The 20,166-nt window shown below is 34.9% G+C and overlaps 5 protein-coding genes across 7 annotated transcripts; 4 read left to right on the top strand and 1 right to left on the bottom strand.

Annotated features, from left to right (window-relative positions):
- The first annotated feature begins 350 nt into the window (after positions 1-350).
- LOC103851164 (casein kinase 1-like protein HD16) lies at positions 351-4,734 on the top strand. Of its 3 annotated transcripts, none has more exons than XM_033282985.1 (16): positions 351-664; positions 768-840; positions 1,105-1,504; positions 1,595-1,720; positions 1,801-1,874; positions 1,962-2,031; positions 2,111-2,322; positions 2,414-2,508; positions 2,609-2,675; positions 2,759-2,888; positions 2,968-3,186; positions 3,270-3,400; positions 3,472-3,646; positions 3,735-3,983; positions 4,061-4,249; positions 4,356-4,734. In XM_033282985.1, exons 3-16 carry the CDS (start codon positions 1,163-1,165, stop codon positions 4,413-4,415), a joined length of 2,139 nt encoding a protein of 712 aa, XP_033138876.1. In that variant the 5' UTR covers positions 351-664; positions 768-840; positions 1,105-1,162; the 3' UTR covers positions 4,416-4,734. The 3 variants fall into 3 exon arrangements, with proteins under 3 accessions (XP_033138876.1, XP_033138875.1, XP_009126244.2); XM_009127996.3 differs by lacking the exon at positions 768-840 and having other exon boundaries at positions 370-664; positions 2,111-2,166; positions 2,251-2,322; XM_033282984.1 differs by lacking the exon at positions 768-840 and having other exon boundaries at positions 363-664.
- A 276-nt stretch (positions 4,735-5,010) lies between these two features.
- On the top strand, positions 5,011-7,094 carry LOC103851163 (putative H/ACA ribonucleoprotein complex subunit 1-like protein 1). Its single transcript, XM_009127994.3, has 4 exons — positions 5,011-6,082; positions 6,300-6,448; positions 6,543-6,658; positions 6,752-7,094. The coding sequence occupies exons 1-4, from the start codon at positions 5,914-5,916 to the stop codon at positions 6,915-6,917; spliced, it is 600 nt and encodes a 199-aa protein (XP_009126242.1). The 5' UTR covers positions 5,011-5,913; the 3' UTR covers positions 6,918-7,094.
- Positions 7,095-7,371: 277 nt separating this feature from the next.
- LOC103851162 lies at positions 7,372-11,201 on the top strand. The gene is made up of 3 exons (XM_009127993.3): positions 7,372-7,806; positions 9,413-9,447; positions 10,966-11,201. Exons 1-3 carry the CDS (start codon positions 7,660-7,662, stop codon positions 11,021-11,023), a joined length of 240 nt encoding a protein of 79 aa, XP_009126241.1. The 5' UTR covers positions 7,372-7,659; the 3' UTR covers positions 11,024-11,201.
- A 40-nt stretch (positions 11,202-11,241) lies between these two features.
- Positions 11,242-13,865, bottom strand: LOC103851161. The gene is made up of 2 exons (XM_009127992.3): positions 12,207-13,865; positions 11,242-11,575 (listed from the first exon to the last, which is right to left on the bottom strand). Exons 1-2 carry the CDS (start codon positions 12,909-12,911, stop codon positions 11,450-11,452), a joined length of 831 nt encoding a protein of 276 aa, XP_009126240.1. The 5' UTR covers positions 12,912-13,865; the 3' UTR covers positions 11,242-11,449.
- Positions 13,866-14,877: 1,012 nt separating this feature from the next.
- LOC103851159 (eukaryotic translation initiation factor NCBP) lies at positions 14,878-16,708 on the top strand. Its single transcript, XM_009127991.3, has 6 exons — positions 14,878-15,140; positions 15,585-15,680; positions 15,766-15,870; positions 15,946-16,023; positions 16,156-16,275; positions 16,355-16,708. The coding sequence occupies exons 1-6, from the start codon at positions 14,994-14,996 to the stop codon at positions 16,481-16,483; spliced, it is 675 nt and encodes a 224-aa protein (XP_009126239.1). The 5' UTR covers positions 14,878-14,993; the 3' UTR covers positions 16,484-16,708.
- Positions 16,709-20,166: the final 3,458 nt, after the last annotated feature.

Raw genomic sequence — 20,166 nt, 5'->3', positions numbered from 1 at the left:
ATAGTAAATTCTACAAAAATAATATCAGAAATTTGAAAATATGCCTAAACGACATTTTACACTAATCGTCAAATTCATTTTTTTTTTATATTTTGCAAAAAAAGGCTGAAGAGTATGTGGGTAGACACGGCCTCACACGTGCTTTTTTATTGGGTACAAGTCACATTGCATACATACGAACGTGTTGAATTAGTATATTAATAAATTTAAAATCATATGAGCAAAACGGAAGTAAACAGCCATAATAACACCCATTAACATTTAAAAATGACTACAAATATCTTTATTAAATTCAAAATGAAGTTTTTTTTTGAAAATAGAAGAAAATAAATTAAAAAATCTTCACCAAATATATGCTAGAATTTAATTTGTAAAAAGTTGATCAATCCAAGACAGCAAAAAAAAAAAAAGCCTTGTATCCCAAATCTGCACATCCTCTCATCTTCAATCTTCATTATTAATAAACCTAAATCTATCTAAAAAGTTGTATCTCTCTCTCTCTCTCTCTCTTTGGGGGGTGCTTCACAGCTACAAAAGTTTTAACCTTTTTAAATCGGCCGTACTTGGAGGAGGAGGAGGAGGAGGAGAAGCTTTTCCGTTTCTCATTCTGAAATATTTCTAAGGAGAGATCTGAAAGTTTTCGTTCCTTTTAACCGATCATCTGGTAAACTGTTTTCAACATCTCGTTTTTGATTTGATGGTGATGGTTGTGTTGTTTTGATTGTTTTCATAGTTAAAGTCTGTTACTTTGTGTTGTTTTCTGGAAGATCTAGCTTTTGGATGATGATGATTTTGAATATAAATATGACTACTTTGTTATGCTGAGAAGAATCACCAGAGGTTTGTGTTGATCAATATGTTCTTTGATTCTCTTTGATGTATTGACCATCATCAGCTCTCGTTGATGATGTTTCTTAGCGATTAAATGATGATTTTGAATACTCTTTGAGCCTAAAGATGATAACTTTATGGTCTGAGTTTGGTTTACATTTGCTTTTTGAGTTTGATTGCTTCTCTGTTTGATTGTAGCTTTGGTGTGCTCTCTTGTAGATTGTGAAGGAAATGGCAAATGATTAACTAAACTCTTATCTTCTCTTTATGCAGGTTTTGTAAACGGGTTAACTGAAAGAAGAAGATTTCTTACGCGTTGTATGGAGTAAGAATGCCAGAGTTAAGAAGTGGAGCACGTAGATTGAGACAACCTAACCCTCAAGTGATTGACCAGGCGGAGAATATTGAGCTTCCTCCTCAAGCTGCAACAAGGAGAAGAGGTGGTGGTGGTGGTAGAGGAAGGGGAAACGCCGCGAAAGCCGCTGCACCTCCAAGACCAACTGGTAGGGGACGAGGCATCAGGCTAATAGATTTAGAGGCGGAGCCTTGTGAGGTTCGTCCAGTGGTAGGTGAACCGGTGGCTGCTGATAAGGGTGTCGCTATGGAAGGTGGTAGCCCGGATAAGGCAGTGGGTGTGGAAGAAGATCCCAGCTCAGCTCCTGTCCCGGAAAGGGTAAAAATTTCATGCTAATCTCATAACATTCAGTTCACCAAAGTTTTTTTATCATATGAGGAAGATTTTGATTTCGTTTTTGCTGTGTAGGTACAAGTTGGAAACTCCCCTGTTTACAAGACTGAGAGGAAGCTCGGTAAAGGAGGGTTTGGTCAAGTTTTTGTTGGTAGAAGAGTGAGTGGTGGCAGCGATAGGATTGGTGCAGATGCTATTGAGGTAATGTTGTCAAGAAGCATTCTGAAGATGTTAAGGGTTATAGACAAAAGAAGTTTAATCTTATTGCTAATCTTTTTCAGGTTGCTCTGAAATTTGAGCACAGAAATAGCAAAGGATGCAATTTTGGCCCACCTTACGAGTGGCAAGTGTACAAGTAAGACTTGCTTGTAATCTTTCTTAATTTTCATGCCAAGTTTCTCTTATTTTTTTCATCTCATCTCTCTCTTCTTTTGTTGTATAGTACACTCAACGGTTGCTACGGAGTTCCTGCGGTACATCATAAGGGTCGTCAAGGAGATTTTTACATTCTTGTATGTATTTTAGTCTGAACTTACTTTGAGATTTGACCGTGTTATCATGTACTGAGGAAAGTTTTAATAAATGTATCAGGTTATGGACATGCTTGGCCCCAGTCTCTGGGATGTTTGGAACTCTTCAGGGCAATCGTTAGCACTCTTCTCCTCACACCACACTTTCTTTTTCTTTTGCAAGATTTTTTCATATGACTCATGTTCATTGACATGTGGCAGGATGTCTCCAAATATGGTAGCCTGCATTGCGGTTGAGTCCATTTCTATTCTTGAGAAATTTCATATGAAAGGGTTAGTGAAATTATTTTCTTTCTAACTTCTTGGCTAATATGACTTAATTGAGCTGATTTTTATGCCATGTTATATTCTTAAATCAAACTAGGTTTGTCCACGGAGATGTGAAGCCTGAAAACTTTTTACTCGGTCAACCTGGAACAGCAGATGAGAAGAAACTCTACCTTGTTGATCTTGGTCTAGGTGAGTTTTTTATTAATATACTTTTATGAGCAACGTTAATCATTATTTACTAGTTTATTCTCTTTTGTATTAGTGTTCACATAATCTTCCTCTCTTGCAGCATCAAAATGGAAAGATTCGCACTCCGGCCATCATGTTGAATATGATCAAAGACCTGATGTGTTCAGGTATTGTCATTATTGTATTTTTGTTCATTCCTATGTATATAGAAATTATTATTTTTTACATGTTTGTAATGTTTTGCATGCAGGGGAACAATAAGGTATGCAAGTGTTAATGCACATCTAGGTCGTACTGGAAGTCGAAGAGATGATCTAGAGTCATTGGCTTATACTTTAATTTTTCTCCTGAAGGGAAGATTACCATGGCAAGGTTACCAGGTCTGTTTTCGTGACCTTAAAGCTTCTTCATTGTAATTAGTTACGTATATTCATTGTTTAATGTTTTTTGTTGTTGCAGGGTGATAACAAGAGCTTTCTTGTTTCCAAGAAAAAGATGTCAACTTCTGCTGAATTGATGTGCTGTTTTTGTCCACCACCGTTTAAGCTATTCCTAGAGGCAGTTACTAATATGAAGTTTGACGAGGAGCCCAACTATGCAAAGCTTATTTCGATTTTTGATACTTTAATTGAGCCATCTGCTTTATCTAGACCACTTAGAATTGATGGAGCTCTTAAGGTTGCTAGCTGTTTCTCAGTTCATATGCTTATTTTCTTGACTTATATTATAAATTATTTCTGAAAGTGCTTCTTTTGGCATAGGTTGGGCAAAAACGAGGAAGGTTGCTTCTTAACTTGGAAGAGGATGAACAGCCGAAGAAGAAAATCAGAATAGGCAGTCCTGCTACTCAGTGGATCTCAGTCTATAACTCTCGTCGTCCCATGAAACAGAGGTGAATACTTTTTCATTCATTAAGTCAAGTTCCTCTCAAACTGTTTTAATCTTAAAAAATTTCCTTTGTAGATATCACTACAATGTGGGAGACTCGAGGCTGGACTCGCACGTACAGAAGGGTAATGAAGATGGGCTTTTGATTAGCTGTGTAGCATCATCAGTTAATCTCTGGGCACTCATTATGGATGCTGGAACTGGATTCACTTCTCAAGTCTATGAACTGTCCACGGTCTTCCTCCACAAGGTAATATTATTGATCAGTTGAAGCAGTTAGGAATCATCAATCTGTTTTGTAGTAAAAATTAGTTAACTCACTATATGTTTTTCCGCAGGAGTGGATTATGGAACAGTGGGACAAGAACTACTATATAAGTTCGATAGCTGGTTCAGATAACGGGAGCTCGTTAGTTGTTATGTCAAAAGGAACTTCTTATAGTCAGCAGTCATACAAAGTCAGCGACTCGTTTCCATACAAGTGGATAAATAAGAAATGGAAAGAAGATTTTCATGTAACGTCTATGACAACTGCTGGTAATCGTTGGGGTGTGATAATGTCTAGAAACTCTGGCTTCTCTGATCAGGTAGGTTTCCTTCTCGTTACCTGACATTTATTTTCTTGTTGTCTGGTCTGGTAGCTTACCTGATGTTGTGTTGAAAGGTGGTGGAGCTTGACTTTTTGTACCCAAGCGATGGAATACATAGGAGGTGGGAGAGTGGGTATAGAATAACATCAATGGCAGCAACTGCGGATCAAGCAGCTTTCATATTAAGCATACCAAAGCGTAAACTGAATGATGAAACTCAAGAGACTCTTCGTACTACTGCCTTTCCAAGTACTCATGTCAAGGTTTGTTTCTTAAAGTTTGAAACAAAGACTTGGATCCTTTTGATTTTGTGTTGTTACTATATGCTGAAACTAGGAGTTGGGTTGGTGTTTGTTGAATTTTTTGCAGGACAAGTGGGCAAAAAATCTATACATTGCATCAATATGCTATGGCAGGACAGTGTGCTGATACACACGCAGCATCATATGTTCTGTTGGAAAGCCAAAGACAACTGGAGCTGCTTGAGGAGTTATAATACCAATCAAAATGGTAAAACCAGACGCAGCCTGATTGTTGAATGCGTCTTGGTATGTATGTAACAAAAGAAAGAAAAGAGAAGATGGAATTAGTAATAGATGGATTTGAGAGCTTTTTAAGCCTTCAAGTGTGTGCTTATTTATTGTTATCATTTGCCTTGTTCAAAGCGTCTCTAGACTTGTTCCTGTTTTTTCTCTCTTCTTATACGTCTGATAAGTGAGGTGAGAAAGCAAAACCAAACTTAAACCTACATAAGAGAAGCATACTTGAATATATATATAGGCTATGCAGAGTTTGGATTTGGATTTACATATACTAATAATGGGGCTACTTAGCTCAAATTATTGAATCTATACTCTTCAATATGCATTGCATAAACACAAGTATACATACATGTAATAATAGTTTGGTTATAGCAACAACAAAAAAAAAAATCTATGTAGTCTACAACAGGCGGCATGGGCTTTTTGTCGGAAAGACCCGAATTTTTTTTGTTCGGTTACGGATAATGTCATTTATCTCATAAAGTTTCACTAAGAAGAATCGGTGGGTTTTGAATCTAATCCGAACTGAACTCTAGATCCGGTCGGGTAACAATGGATCCAAATTTTAATAACTTTACTTTAATATCTACTGCATGTATATAGTAAATTTTGGGTGTAATATTACTATATATATGCAGTAGAAATTAGGGTAAATTATAAAATTTAAGTCCACTTTTATCCTACCGGATTTAGGGTTCAGTTCTGGTCAGATCTAAAACCCATAAGTTAGGTGAAATATATCTGAATTGTACTCAAAACTTATAAAATAAATCCAAAAAATTACGAAATAACCAATCCAAAAGCATTAAAAAATATAAAAAATATCCAAAAGATCAGGAAATTATAAACAGACGACCGAAAATACATAAAAAAACCTTAAACCACAAAAAATGACCCAAAAACATTAAAAAATACAAAAAAGTATCTAAAAATTCGAAACATAACCGAAACTACTTGTATCAGAATACTACAGGTTTATTACATGCATAAAATTGTCTACCTGAATCCCAGATTTTACCTAAAACCAAAATTTTCCAAATACTTAGTTATGTCAAAATATCTAAAATCTGAATAACTCAAACCGTACCCATATCCGAAAAGATTCGAGGACCGACTCGAAAACCCAACCCGAAGATCTGCACGCCTAGGCCTAGTTTACAAGCAAGCCTACCAAAATATGTCAACTCGTTAAAAGCCTTTTAACCTGTCTGGTTCGGTGCATGGTTCAATTCCCGGTTTAGTTGTAACCGGTTTGTGATTGCTCAAAACCCTAGTCGTCACCCTTTTTTTATCATTATTGTGAACAAGTAGTCACCTCTACAAGTAAAACCTTAAACCCTATTGAGTGAGAAGCAGAGCGCAGTAGAAAGTAACAAAACCAAAAGATGAGACCACCACGTGGCGGCGGAAGCTTCAGAGGAAGGGGAGGAAGAGATGGCGGTGGACGCGGAGGTGGCGGACGTTTTGGTGGAAGCAATCGTGGAGGTGGCCGCTTTGGTGGCGGTGGAGGTGGAGGTGGCTGGCGTGACGAAGGACCTCCCGACCAAGTCGTAGGTTCGTTTTCTCTCCTCTCTTGGTTTCGCTCTCACTTTAAGCAGAAGTCTTTATTAACAAAAGTTCTCACCTTTAACGAATTAGTCTTATCCCTTTGTTATATTCATAAGTTGAAGTTTTTTTTTTTTCATAAGTTGAAGTTTTTGTGACATTATGTAAGTTAAAGCTTCAAACTTTATGAAGAAAATTTATCTTATTTCTTTGTTGGTTATAACAGAAGTTGCAACCTTTGTTCATGCTTCTGAGGGTGATGCTGTGACCAAGCTCTGCCAAGAGAAAATCCCTCACTTTAATGCTCCAATCTACCTACAAAACAAGACACAGATTGGGAGAGTAGATGAGATCTTTGGTCCCATTAATGAATCTGTTAGTGTTTATTCTAGCTTTCTCTCTCTGCGTGTGCCTTCTTCTCTCGACTAGTCTGCTTACTAATAGTGAAACCATTGATTCCTTTGTTCAGTTGTTTTCTGTCAAGATGATGGAAGGTATTGTAGCTACCTCATATACCGAAGGGGACAAGTTCTACATTAACCCTCTTAAGCTAATGCCCCTAGCAAAATTCCTTCCACAGCCAAAGTAAGCATCTTTCTGTTGTTGAGTCACCTTAGGGTTCAAGTGTTAGTACAAGTCTTTTAACAAGAGTCTTGTTATGTTTTGTTTTTCTTGCAGGGGACAATCTACGGGAGGTCGTGGGAGAGGCAGAGGTGCTTCTAGGGGCCGTGGAGGATTCTCAACCAGAGGTGCTCCGAGGGGTCGTGGAGGATTCTCCAGCTTTAGAGGTGCTCCCAGGGGGCGTGGAGGATTCTCCAGAGGCCGTGGGAGAGGAGGATACTAACCTTATAGCCTTAGTTGCTTGTAGTTTTCGCTTTTTAATCTTGGATAATGAAAAATGTTTTAATAACCATTTTATGGTAATAATTGTTTTCCAGTTTCTAGTTTTTGATACTTTGGTTTTTATCAAGTGACCAGTAGTAAAATGTTGATCAATTATCAGAGTCCATGGTTCTATCAAGCTCTTTTCTGTATGAATAAGTTTGATATAAATAAATTCATGATGTACCTCAACTTTGACAAAAACGATATGACTTTTATCCAATTGTGTAATTGCGCCGCGTTGACAAACTTGTATGATACAATAATACAACTACATGAGTGGTAGTTGAGGTCAACCCCTTCTAGACTCCCATTTTTTAATCTATTTATCATTCATATACATTTACTGTTTGTAATCATCGTATTCGAATAGTTTAATTAAAAAATTTCTCTGAAATTGTTTTTGTAGAATTGGAAGACTTAACTGTAAGCACTAAAAAAATATTTGGGACTGTTTTATAAAAGCGTTGGAATATTATGCGTTTATAAGTCATTGACGTGTATGTCAAGTTTCCAATTCCTATCTTCCCTTTGCTGAAAATTTCAGAAACGCGTTTCCTTTTTGGCAGCAAGAGCTGAGAGGGAGACATGTGTTAACTAAAATTCTCTTTTCTTTAGTTCTCACAATTTCAACAACCCTAGATTTTTCATTCTTCTTTGACATTGACATATTGAGATCAAATCCAGTTTCCATCAGGAAAAATATGTGTCCGTTGAGATTCCTATTGGTGTTCTTCTCGGCTGTTCTTGCCGGATATTTTGGATGGAAGACGGTGAGTTCATCGCCGGAACTCATCTCCGATGACTCACCGGTCGATATGAATGATAAACAAGGACTCAGTTTCAATAAGGTAAGCATATATATATATATTTTTTTTTTTTTTTTTAATATAATATATTATTCATAACCCGAAGATCGGGGATTCAAGTTTCGATTACAAGCATGTTTCAACCAAAATGATCTAATTCAGAAACGTCATCTAACTAGCTTCGCTCAACCACCACACCGGCGCATTCCGCTAGTTGACTCCGCAAATCTTAGACTGTCAATCACTGTTCTCTGCCGATGATAGGAACCACAAGAGGGTGGCGTTCACCTCGTTTCCTCGGTTGCCGGAACACTCGTGCCATCATGGGTGTAGCTAGTTCTCGACGGTTTCTACAAGCTTGCTCTCTCCACTGACTTTAAGCTCTAAAACCGATAGGAAAAGAAGCAAAGATATATACCAAGGCCTCGAAAATCCCAAGACGCTGGATGAACTTGAACGATGATCCGGAGACCACCAACCCAAACCATCCGGACAAAGACAGGCTGTGATGAAAGCTGACTGCAAAGGTGCACTCCGTAACCTGCAAAAAAGAAGGTGATAAACCTGCTCTCGTAACCAAGAGGTCACTGGAACACTGGGATGGTCAATCTCCCACCAGGTCTCCTCGCCACCTGAACCCGACAGACCAAGTCGCTGTTACAAATGGCGCCCTGGCCCGAGTAAGAGAACCTTAGCCGGCCTTTGTTGCGCTTCAAGGCTTCAAACCGATGGAGAGTCGAAGAGAAGCTGATGAAGCGGAGAGGAGAAATCGGGACCAGAGGACCCAAAACACAATCACAGAAATGAGAAGAGTCTGGCAAATGGAAGGAGGCCGCCGTAGAAGAGAAAGAAACCGCCATAGACGACGGAGCTTCCCGCAACACTTAAGCCACAAACGAAAAAACCCCAAACGCTCCGTGACCACACGACCACCGGAGGTCTGGGCACGCACCAACAGCAACACGCTGTCGCCTCCATCGAGCGGTGAACAAAACCCCTTCGCCGAAGCAAGACACCAAGCGCCAGTTCAGGGGAAGTCACCGGACCTCTCCACAACGATAACCGCCAGTAAAACCTGAATGAGAACAGAGGAGAGAGCCAGAATCTTACACTCACGCGCCGCCATCACCATCAACGCCGGCTAGATCTACAAAGGTAAAATCGAGATCTACCGAGGTCGAAACCTAAAACGCCGACTCGCCGTGCTCCACAACCGTTGACGCCTCGCAGAGATTCCAGGGAGAGGCCTCAGACCGCCGGAAATAGCTCTTCCCGGAGCAGAGTTAGGGTTCCGCCACGAGACATCCACCAGAACGCCTAGCATATCAGCGCCAACTAAGAGGTGAAAGACGGGAGCAAAAAAACAACCAAGAGGAGGGGAGGAGGAGCTTCCGGCGACGGCAAGGAAGCCAACCGCCGGAGCTAACGGAGCTTCGTCTTTGTTGTCGCCTTGTTTGGAGAGCTTTTAGGAGAGAGAAATATACTGTAGTAACTTTTTGATCTTCAGTACCTCTTGTTTGTTCTCTACTTTTCTTCACCAATCCTAGGTAAGCATATATATATATATATATAGCTTCTTGCTTTTCTTGAATTTTTGTTTTCAGTTTATGGGAGTTTTATGATGTCTCCTTGTTTGTTCACCTAACAGAAGATGGAGAATGGGTTCTGGGTGTTCGTCGACATGGCTAGAAAAGTGCCATTTCCGACCCCAACAATTTCAGTCGTGCCAAATACGACCCGAACAATTGATCAGTGCCAAATACGACATCAACTCAACTATAATTCAAAAAAACTACCCGAACTTCTTAAAACGTGCCTAAATCTACATTGACTCTAACTGAAGTTAGTCAACCGTTAACAAGATAAAACGACGTCGTTTTGATATATGAGGAAAAGTGTCAATTTCGACCTCAACACTCTCAGTTGTTCCAAATAGGACCCGAACAAATGGTCAGTGCCAAAAACGACCTCAACTCAATTATAATTTAAAAAAAAATTACCCAATTTTTTTCCAAACGTGTCTAAATCTACATTGACTCTAACAGAAGTTAATCAACCTTTAACAAGATAAGACGACGTCGTTTTGATATATGTATTTTTAAAAAAATATGTTCATTTCGGGACTCAAATCCGTGCTGGGATATCCTTTTAAAGGGGCACACTAACAACTAGACTAAAATAATTTTTTGAAATATTATTACAAATTGAAATTCTCCATTATATAAACTACTATTCTTTTTCATCTTATCCAATTTAAAACTTTGGTGATTGCTTTATATATTTTAGTTATTGTTTAATTTATCTAATATTTTGTACAACATATCTTAGTGAAAGAAAGGTAAAAGGCCTCTTAACATTTTTGAACAAAATATCAAAATATATAATATTAACTTTGAAAATTAAAAAAATTTCTACTTAATTTTAAAAATTAAAAATAATTTATATAAGAAAATTGTATAAATAAATTCAAAGTTTTAAGCATATTTAAGATTGTATAATAATAAATATTTTATTATTTATATTTTAGTAAGATATAATTTTATTAAAGATATGATAAATAAGAAAAACATGTTAATGTATTTATATAAATCAGAAACAATTGTCACCAAAATTTTAAATTGGATAAGATGAAGAATAATAGTAGTTTATATAATTTCAAATTTGTAATAGTATTTTAAAAAGTTACTTTTATCTAGTTGTTAGTGTGCCCATTTAAAAGAGTATCACAACACGGTTTGAGTTCCGGAATGAACATATTTTTTTTTTAAAAAATAGATATATATATATATATATATATATATATATAAACGACGTCTTCTTATCTTATTAACGGTTGACTAACTTATGTTAGAGTCAATGTAGATTTATGCACGTTTTAAGAAGTTCAGATAGTTTTTCTTAAATTATACTTGACTTGAGGTCGTTTTTGGCACTGACTATTTGTTCGGGTCCTATTTGGCACGACTGAGAGTGTTGAGGTCGAAATTGGCACTTTTCATCGTATATCAAAACGACGTCGTTTTATCTTGTTAACGGTTGACTAACTTCTGTTAGAGTCAATGTAGATTTAGGCACGTTTTAAGAAGTTCGGGTAGTTTTTTCAAATTATAATTGAGTTGAGGTTGTATTTGGCACTGATCAATTGTTCGGGTCGTATTTGGCACGACTGAAATTGTTAGGGTCGAAATTGGCACTTTTCCCGGCTAGTGGAAGATACCTTTGGAGGAATCTCAAGGAGATGAGAGAGAAAACTCAGTGAAGATTATTTAGGTCAAATTTTCGTCTCTTCCTTGTGCAGAAAGTTAAAGAGACAGATCATAACCAGACAATCATACCCCTCTATGTTTCTTCTAACTCTTACACTGAGTTTTGTAAATTTTTATTCATTGATACTTCTGTTTGTAATCTGAAATCAAATATAGAGTTTGTAACTTTCATGCAGTTTCTTTTTACTATCCAAATTTTATAGGCATCCAAAATCAAAAATACAAATCATCAGATTATCTTACACACTTAACCTTAAGTGAAAAGTACATATCATCGTTCATATAAACTATGACTATTATGCATTCAGAAAAAATAATGTAGAATTTATAAAACATCATTTACTGAATTTCCTAAATTCATATTATACATGCTATATAGAGAGAGCCCGTTGGTTCTGATCAATTTATAATTTATTACCCTAAACGGATATGGGTCCATCATAGTATCCTCCAAAAGATATCTGAGCTCTTGCCACCGGAAGACCTTTCATCACAGAGATTGCTTCATTTATCTTTGTTGCATGCTTCACTACTTCGTTTATTCGCTGCAACGTACCAAAATATAACTAAATTATGTATTCGTATAAATCAACTTTAAAAGATAGTCATGCAGTTACAACGAGTTTGAACATTTAAAAGAAATAGTCTGCCACATGATATGACACTAATCTAGATGATAATAACCTCTCTATTATTACGTATAAATACACATATAAAGACAAAGTAAGTAACTTCTCTACAGTTACGTATAACACGTATTTGCCACGACACTAAGCACATCCTTATCACTTTGGTCAATCAAAGACACAAACCAATTTTTTGATCGTTAGCTTCCAATTAAACCAAACACGTACGTAAAATGTATTGAAGTCTAGATTTAACTCTAATAACAATTAGCCACTAACCATATAAAAAAAACATTAGCCACCAAGAAGAAGCATATCAAACTTAATTAATATTCATCGGTAAATGGTCTTGAAATTATACTTTAGGCGATAAAATTCAATATAATTTGAGATTAATGTTATGAGATTAAACCCAAGACGGCATTATCTAACTAAGAGTTATAGCAAGGTCCTAACCTAAAATTCATTTGGTTCAAAAAAAAAGAAGACTCGTTTGGTTCCTTTGAGAGTTTTGGTTTGGATTCAGAATCTTAATTATTTAAAAAATTACCTTATTATCATCAGTGTGAATCCGGAACCTGAGGACCTTATTCTTGTTCCGACAACCTCGGATGCTATTGCTTTGTCCAAGGAAGAACACACAAAAGGTGGTAACAGCAGCAGCAACACCAAAGGAACATATAGCTCCAATTCCATTAAGACTCATCTTCCACAGATTCATTTTTTCACCAGATATGTTCTTCTTTTCATCCCAATCAACCCCTTTCTTGCTCCTCACGTCACCGCCTTCTTCAACCTTTGTTCCCATCTCATCATAGTACTCTTTTGCTAACACTCCTGAGAGAGATTGTTTCTCATCGTTCTGAGGCAGAGGACTTGTGAACCTCAGTGGTAAGTCTATTTTCATGTCGACAAATTCGTTTTCCTTCGCTGTTTTGAAGGTTATTCTCGGCGACGGAACAGAGTCCGTCAAAAGTTCCGGATCCGGTTCCAAGTTCTTCTTGTGATCTACGTCCTCCACGGTGTACACGGGTTCCCAAGTTATGGGAACTTGGAGGAGCTTCGTGGGGACCACGCTTGACATCCGATGGAACTCTGTTTTTCCGACAGGATCCTGTGTTGGGAAGATGAAGTAATCCATGTCGAAGCTTTTTTGGGTGTTTCTAATGATCTTCATGGCTGCCTCACGACCCTCTTCATGATCAAGATCCTTGTAGGGATCGTTGGGGAGTAATTCCCAATCTTCTAAATCCATCTCTTCCGAGTTGTTGATTGGTTTCTCAGGTCAGGGTTTCACAAAAAGAAAGGGAGTTTTTAGGTTTTATAGTTTTGAGGAGAGGCCTCTATGTCTCTCTCTTTCTTTCTCATTGTTATGAAGGGGTTTCTAGATCCTTTAATAGAGAAAAGAAGAAGAAGAGACCAAAACAAATATTCAGAATCCAAAATGGTTATGGTGATTTAATTTGGAGTGATGCAATTGTCTAGACATGAAGTGACAAAAAAGATGTTACGTTTTCGGACCCACGTTAAGAAGTAGAAGTATCAATTGTCTTCTTTGACAAGGCCCCTTCTCTCTTTGATATTAGATTTCTCATAACCATTGGTTTATACAAATTTATAGTGATGAAATCATATTTTAGTTAGATGATGCTTATAAATAATCTTTAGTACTAACTACTAAGTTCTACTAAACAAAATTGGATCGTAGGTTGAGTATTTTTGTTTGTTTATGGATTAAGACGTCTTTCCCGATGGCTAGAGAAGACGAGAGTTCAACCATAAACTTGGTACCACTACCATATGAACGTTTTTCATATTTTAAATATGTTTCTTGTATTCAGGTACATTAATAAACTTTTGTAGTTAACAAACGATTCCAAATAAAAAGGAAGACGGTATTACGTGTGATACAAGTCACCTGTGTAGTTTCGAGGAAAAAAATATAGAGATAGCAGTGGAGAGAGATACGTTTTCTGCTTTGTTTAATTTTTTGGCTCCACCTCTTAGTTCTGATTTTGCCTTTTGTGGCCAACTTTATAAACATGAGACAATCACGAGATTGCTTCCTTGATTTTAGGCTTTAACTAACTGAAATTAAGTTTAATCTCTAAAAGAGCTTAATCTTAGACTATCATCAAACTGTAATATAATTTAAATAGATTTAAATTGCATATTGTTGACCAGAAGATGATAGAATCACATTGGTATAAGCTTCTCAACTAAGTGGAAAAGATCTTTATAGAGATTCTAGTGTCATAGTACATACGCAAGAACGACAGGCAACGAAACTTCAACATGTGAACCACAGTGATCCACAAGTCGCGAAAGTTTCTTTCACATATGCGATCCAAGATTCCAAGTGTCCACCTCTAGCACCAATTAAACCAAACCGTTGATACTGGTCCATATAGACAAAATGAAGGGGACACATCACAAGAATATTCAAGAAAAAAAAATATTCACAAAGAAGCAAAACATGATTTACATACAGAGACAGGAACTCCAAAGTTATGAAACAACATGTCCACAAAAAGTCAAGCAGCCTAACTAAGCTCATCGATGAATAATTGTGCGTTCTTTGCTCTTTCTTGGAAGCTCCTTGCATGTTTTGGTGAGTCTCAGCTTAATCCATAGCTTCCTAACAACAATTATGTGCATGCAGAGCTGGTTTTGAGATTTCAGGGCAACAGACAATTTATTTAATTTTTTTTTTACAAGTTTGGAAGTTGGAAGTCTATATATATTTATGTAAATGATTTCTTGAATTTTGGGGATTATAAACCAATGTTTCATTTGTTTATGTCTAGGATTGGCTGTGTGACTCTTCTCATTTTTGGGGATTATAAATCAATGTTTCATTTGGGATTATAAATTTTTGTTATCACTTGTTTTTGCAGACACAAGAGATCGATCGAGACTAATAAAAAGATTTATGTTTTTAGTTGATTGGTTTATGTTTACATACTCAACAACTCTAAATTTGCTGCTTATTACCAAAAAGAAATATTTTAATTAGGAATGCATGTAAGCTTTTATACTACAGCAAAAAAAATAAAAATCAAAAGTTTACAGAAAAATTAACAGACTAAATTAATTCATTAACAAATGATTTGTTTTGTTAATTAAAGAATAAAAACTAACAATCTGACCCAAATATAACTAAAATATTTTGAGGCCTATTAGAAGAACCCAACAGGGCCCATAAGTTAACCTCTATGTAATTAGACAAGAGACTGTATAGTCAAAAGAGTTCTCCGTCTCACGCTCCTGTCTCCTTCCTGGTTAAAGATTAGGTATTTAGGGATTTGGAAACCGAAACGCCAGAAGCATCCCTAAAATGGAGATTACGGAGCGGAGGGATGATGAGATCAGAGACGCAAAAGAATCCGCAAACATCGACAACCTCAAGTCGCAGTACGTTACTGACTCTTTTTCCGATGAACGCTACTCTCGCGAGCTCAAGGATGGTCTTCATCCTCTACGGGTCCGTCCTCTATTCCTTATTATCCATTCGATCCTCAATTTTGAATCCGATCTTAGCTGAAACTTTGATCCTCATGCCAGATTGAGATATTGATATATCATAGTAGAAAGATTCGGATTTTCAATGGTGTGAAATTAGGGTTTGCGAACATGAGATTACACCATTGTTGAGGATTCTTCGTCTTCAATTTGAATCTGATCTTAGCTGAAACTTTGCTCCTCGTGCGTCCAAGATTGGTATATTGTAGTGGAGCGATTCGGATTATGTTTCTTGAGGTTTTGTTGTGAATTAGGGATTTTGAACATGAGATTATACCATTGTTGAGCATTCTTCGTTTGCCTAGCATAAGATTGTATACTAGCTCCCTGGCTCTTAAGATTGTGAAATTAGGGATTTTGAATATGAGTTTATACCTTTTTTATTGTATTGTGTAAAATTTTGTAGTACAAGTTTGCGATTTGGTACACACGTCGAACACCAGGAGTCAGGAGCCAGACATCTTACGAGGATAACATTAAGAAGATTGTGGAGTTCAGCACTGTAAGCTCTAAGAATACTATTCTTGAAGGTGTTTGTAAGCTTATCTTGTTGATTTGTTGAGATCTGGCTTTGGTATGTTACATAGGTTGAAGGGTTTTGGGCTAGTTACTGTCACCTTGCTCGTTCTTCTCTTTTGCCTAATCCAACAGATCTTCATTTCTTCAAGGATGGGATTCGCCCCTTGTGGGAGGTAGGTGTTTATAGGAAGAAGAACTCTTATACATCAAAAGTTGTTTATCGCCTAAGCTAAATTCATATTCTTTAGGATGGTGCCAACTGCAATGGAGGAAAGTGGATCATACGTTTCTCTAAAGTTGTATCTGCTCGCTTCTGGGAGGATCTGGTGAGTTCATTTTTCTTATGTGTGGGCATTTCTGTTGAGTATTTACATTAATGTTCTTTAAGCTGTCCATGTTTTATGCTCTTATCTGGGAATCATGTTATAACCCTTTTCATTTATTTGTTTTGTCTTCAGCTTCTTGCGTTGGTAGGAGACCAGCTTGATGATGCTGAAAACATTTGTGGGGCAGTTCTGAGTGTCCGCATCAATGAGGACATCATTAGTGTATGGAATCGCAATGCTTCTGATCATCAGGTGAGAAAACTGTTCTCAAGAAGATTTCCCTTCTTTTGTTTGGTGATACTTATTCAGTGCCATGTTTTTCTGTGAACAGGCAGTGATGGGGTTGAGAGACTCAATCAAGCGGCACTTGAAGCTGCCTCATGCTTATGTGATGGAGTACAAGCCTCACGATGCTTCTCTTCGCGATAACTCATCCTACAGAAACACATGGAGAGGATAAGGTTCAAAGTGGACGGTGTTAAAAGATTCGGAAGCTCTCCTGCAACCTAAGGATGATATATGGATCTGAACCTTTGTGTCTGGTAGCATATTGTATCAATGGCTTACTGAAAATCCTGGCTACTTCTGCAACAGTAGTTATTAAGTTGTTTTATGGTTTCTGAATCTTCTTGTTACTACCTTCAATGGTTCGAGTCTTGTTTCAAACTCTATTGTTTCATTTTTAGTAATTAAACCCCTCAACTAAAGATGAATCGTAAAAAAAACCCTCAACTAAAAATCCTGTGAAATAAACCCTCAACTTTAGTTCCGTTAACATATGTTACCCTCCGTCTAAAAAACCGTGACGGAGGGTAACAAATGTTAACGGTTTATAAGTTGAGGGTTTATTTCACTGGATTTTTAGTTGAGGGTTTTTTTTACGATTCATCTTTAGTTGAGGGGTTTTATCACTAAAAGTCATTAAATATTATTAAATTATTTATTATCATTTATACATTGTTTTAAGATTTATAAGCCTTTAAAACTAATTTATAAATTTTAATACATTAATATATTTGTATATTAATTTATACATCTTAAATTAATAATTTTTAAAACTACTTACAACTTATTATAACTTTGAAATATTAAATTATGGGACATTTGCTAAAACTAACCCAAATATTCAAGTCAAATGTAAAAGTATACCCCACTTTCAGTCAAATGCAAAACCAACCTAAAGGAGTAATGAAAGTACTATTTAACCCTTATGACCAAACAAAAAACAGAAATGTATTTTACGTTTCTATCCTTTGCAAGTCTACATGTAATAAAAGAAGTCTACATATATATAGACTTCCTACGAAGTCTACACATTTATAGACTTGTTTTGTAGTCTACACTCTAATTTGATCTAATAATTTAATTTTGAAAATGTATAAAAATAATTATTGTGATATTTTTAACTAATCATCAATATAATGGATAATATGAAGTAAATAAATTAAAATTTCATATAATCGAACAATTTTGAAGAATATATACTAATTTAGTTATCATGTGTTAGACTATGTTCATAGTTTAGAAACAAAAGGTTCTAACATGTTATGTCTTTTAGTAGTTGATTTCATAGGGTTAGATTTTAGATTTTGTTTTTTTTTTGTTTTATTAACTTAAATCTGCATACTAATTTTTAGTAGTTTATATTTTGTATAAATGAGACTTTTGATTATCAAGCAAAACATTTAGGGTTTGAGATTTGTGGTTTAGGGTTTCGTAGACCTACAATAAAGTCTATTTATCTGAAGACGTCTTTTTCAGTCTATATTTTTCAATTTGTTTTACAAAAAATTATTATATTTAAACTAAGTTAAGTTCCTTACGAATAAAAAAGTGAAATCATATACTATAACTATTAAAAAATAAAGAAATAAATTTAATAAATCATATATTAAAATTACTAAAATAATAAAGAATAAATAACAATAATTAAATTATTATAGTAGACTTCCAAAAAGGACTACTATGTTATAGTAAGATCTACTCCAAAATTTTAATTTTAGTAGACTTCAAACGAAGTCTACAGTATCGTAAATTTTAACCTAGTTACATTTGTGTCTCCCTATATAAACAAAATTTATACAATCTCTCTCTAAAGTGGCTGCACAAGTTTTTAAAACTCTCTCCCTTCTCTCTAAAACTTTCTCTCTTCTCTCTAAAATTCTCTCAATTGTTTCCAAATCTCTCTCATTATCTTCTTTCTCTCTAAAATTTTCTCAAGTCTTTCTCACAATATTATCTTGTCATTTTAGATATTATGATTCATGGTTTTCATCTTCTCCTTTAAAAAATGTAAGTTTTAGATCTATAGATTTTAAATGTGTATTTTTATGTTTATTTCTCACAATATTATCTTTTTTTGGTAGGTATTATCACTCATGGATTTCATCATCTCCTCTAAAAATGTAAGTTTTAGATTAATAGATTTTAAATATGTATTTATATGTTTATATTCAAATAAATTTATAGATCAAGCTCTCTACATTAATTTGCTACTAGTTTACCTTATAAATTCTATTATGAAAAGTATTTTCAGATTTAAAATTATTTTCACATTTCAAAATATATAGATTTTTTCAGATCTGAAAATTATCAGACAGTGTAGACTTCTAAAGAAGTTTACTAAAGCTTGCAGACTTCATATGAAGTTTACTAAACCACAAAGTTTAAGCATACTTCATTGGAAGTCTACAAAAATATGACTTTAATTTTTTTTCTATGTTTTTTAATATTTTTATCTTATTTTGCAGGTATTTTCTTCCATAGTTGTTCTCTTCTCCTCCTAGAAATGTAAGTTTACATCTATAGATTTAAAATATGTGTTCTAGTATTTATATTCAAATAAAGTTACATATTAAAATTCATATTAATATGTCTTTAATTTATAACTATTTTGTCTACTAAATAATATTTTTAAAAGTTTTTTAGATTTAAACTTATTTCATATTTTTAGTGTATTTATTTTTCAGATCTATTTTTTTTTATAGAGTAGACTTCATTTGAAATCTACTTAAAACTTACGGCTGGTAGACTTCAAACGAAGTCTACTAGCCTTGACTTTTAAGCATATTTCATTAGAAGTTACTCAAATATGATTTTAATTTTTATCTTATTTTTCATAATTTTATTTTATTTTGCAGGTATTCTCTTCCAATGTTTTCAAATCATCTTCCCAAAAATGTAAGCTTTCCATATATTCATTATAAGATATTTTGTGTTTATAATGAACTAAATTTATAGATTCATACATTATCTTTTTGCTTTGTTACAAGGATGACAAAAAACTATTTTTGAAATATTTTCCAGAACAAAGTATTTTCAAATTTTCTAAATGCACACTTTTAGATATGAAAATTTTCCATTAGTGTAGACTTCAACTAAAGTCTACTAAACAATAACTTTACGTAGACTTAATAAAAGGTCTACTAAAATATGATTTCAGTTTTTATCTTATGTTTTTCTCATAACTCTATCTTATTTTGCAGGTACTTTTTCCAAGACTTTATTTGAAGCATCAAGATTATGAAAATCAAACATACTCAATAATACTTTTTAATATATTGCTTTGTAATAACTTTCATAATAAAATATTAATTTTTAAATAATTTTTTAATGCATAATCTATAAACATTGTATTCATTTTTAGTTGTTTTCACTTGTATGATATTATTAATTTTTTGTTAGATATCAATTTTTCACAAGATCTAACCAACCAAACAAGTAAAACCACCATAAGCTAAAATAAAAACTAACATACATGTGAGAAGAAGAAAATCTATACAAAATTTTCCCAAAATTTTTCAAGAATAACACTAATCAAAACAATTTGCAATAAGTATCAAGTGTATAATTATAACACATTAAATTGTGAAATTCATCCAAGACCATTAAAATTTTACTAACATACACTGTAAAATAATTAAATCATGAAAAAATATGATGAATAATACACAAATACACTTTTAATAGAATTTACGACGTAGACTTCAACTGCAGTCTACATTTGTAGATTTACAAAAACGTCTACACTTATTATCTAAAATATAGTCAATCCAAAAAAATTTAGTGTATTTGGCGCAGGCTTGATACACAAAGGCGTACAAAGTGTGTCTTAGATAACTCGATCAAGTTCCGTACTTGTCG

The sequence above is a fragment of the Brassica rapa genome, chromosome A02, assembly GCF_000309985.2.
Source record: "Brassica rapa cultivar Chiifu-401-42 chromosome A02, CAAS_Brap_v3.01, whole genome shotgun sequence".
NCBI lineage: Eukaryota > Viridiplantae > Streptophyta > Magnoliopsida > Brassicales > Brassicaceae > Brassica > Brassica rapa.
The sequence above is the reverse complement of the archived record's forward strand: the minus strand, read 5'-3'. Positions and strand labels throughout refer to the sequence as shown.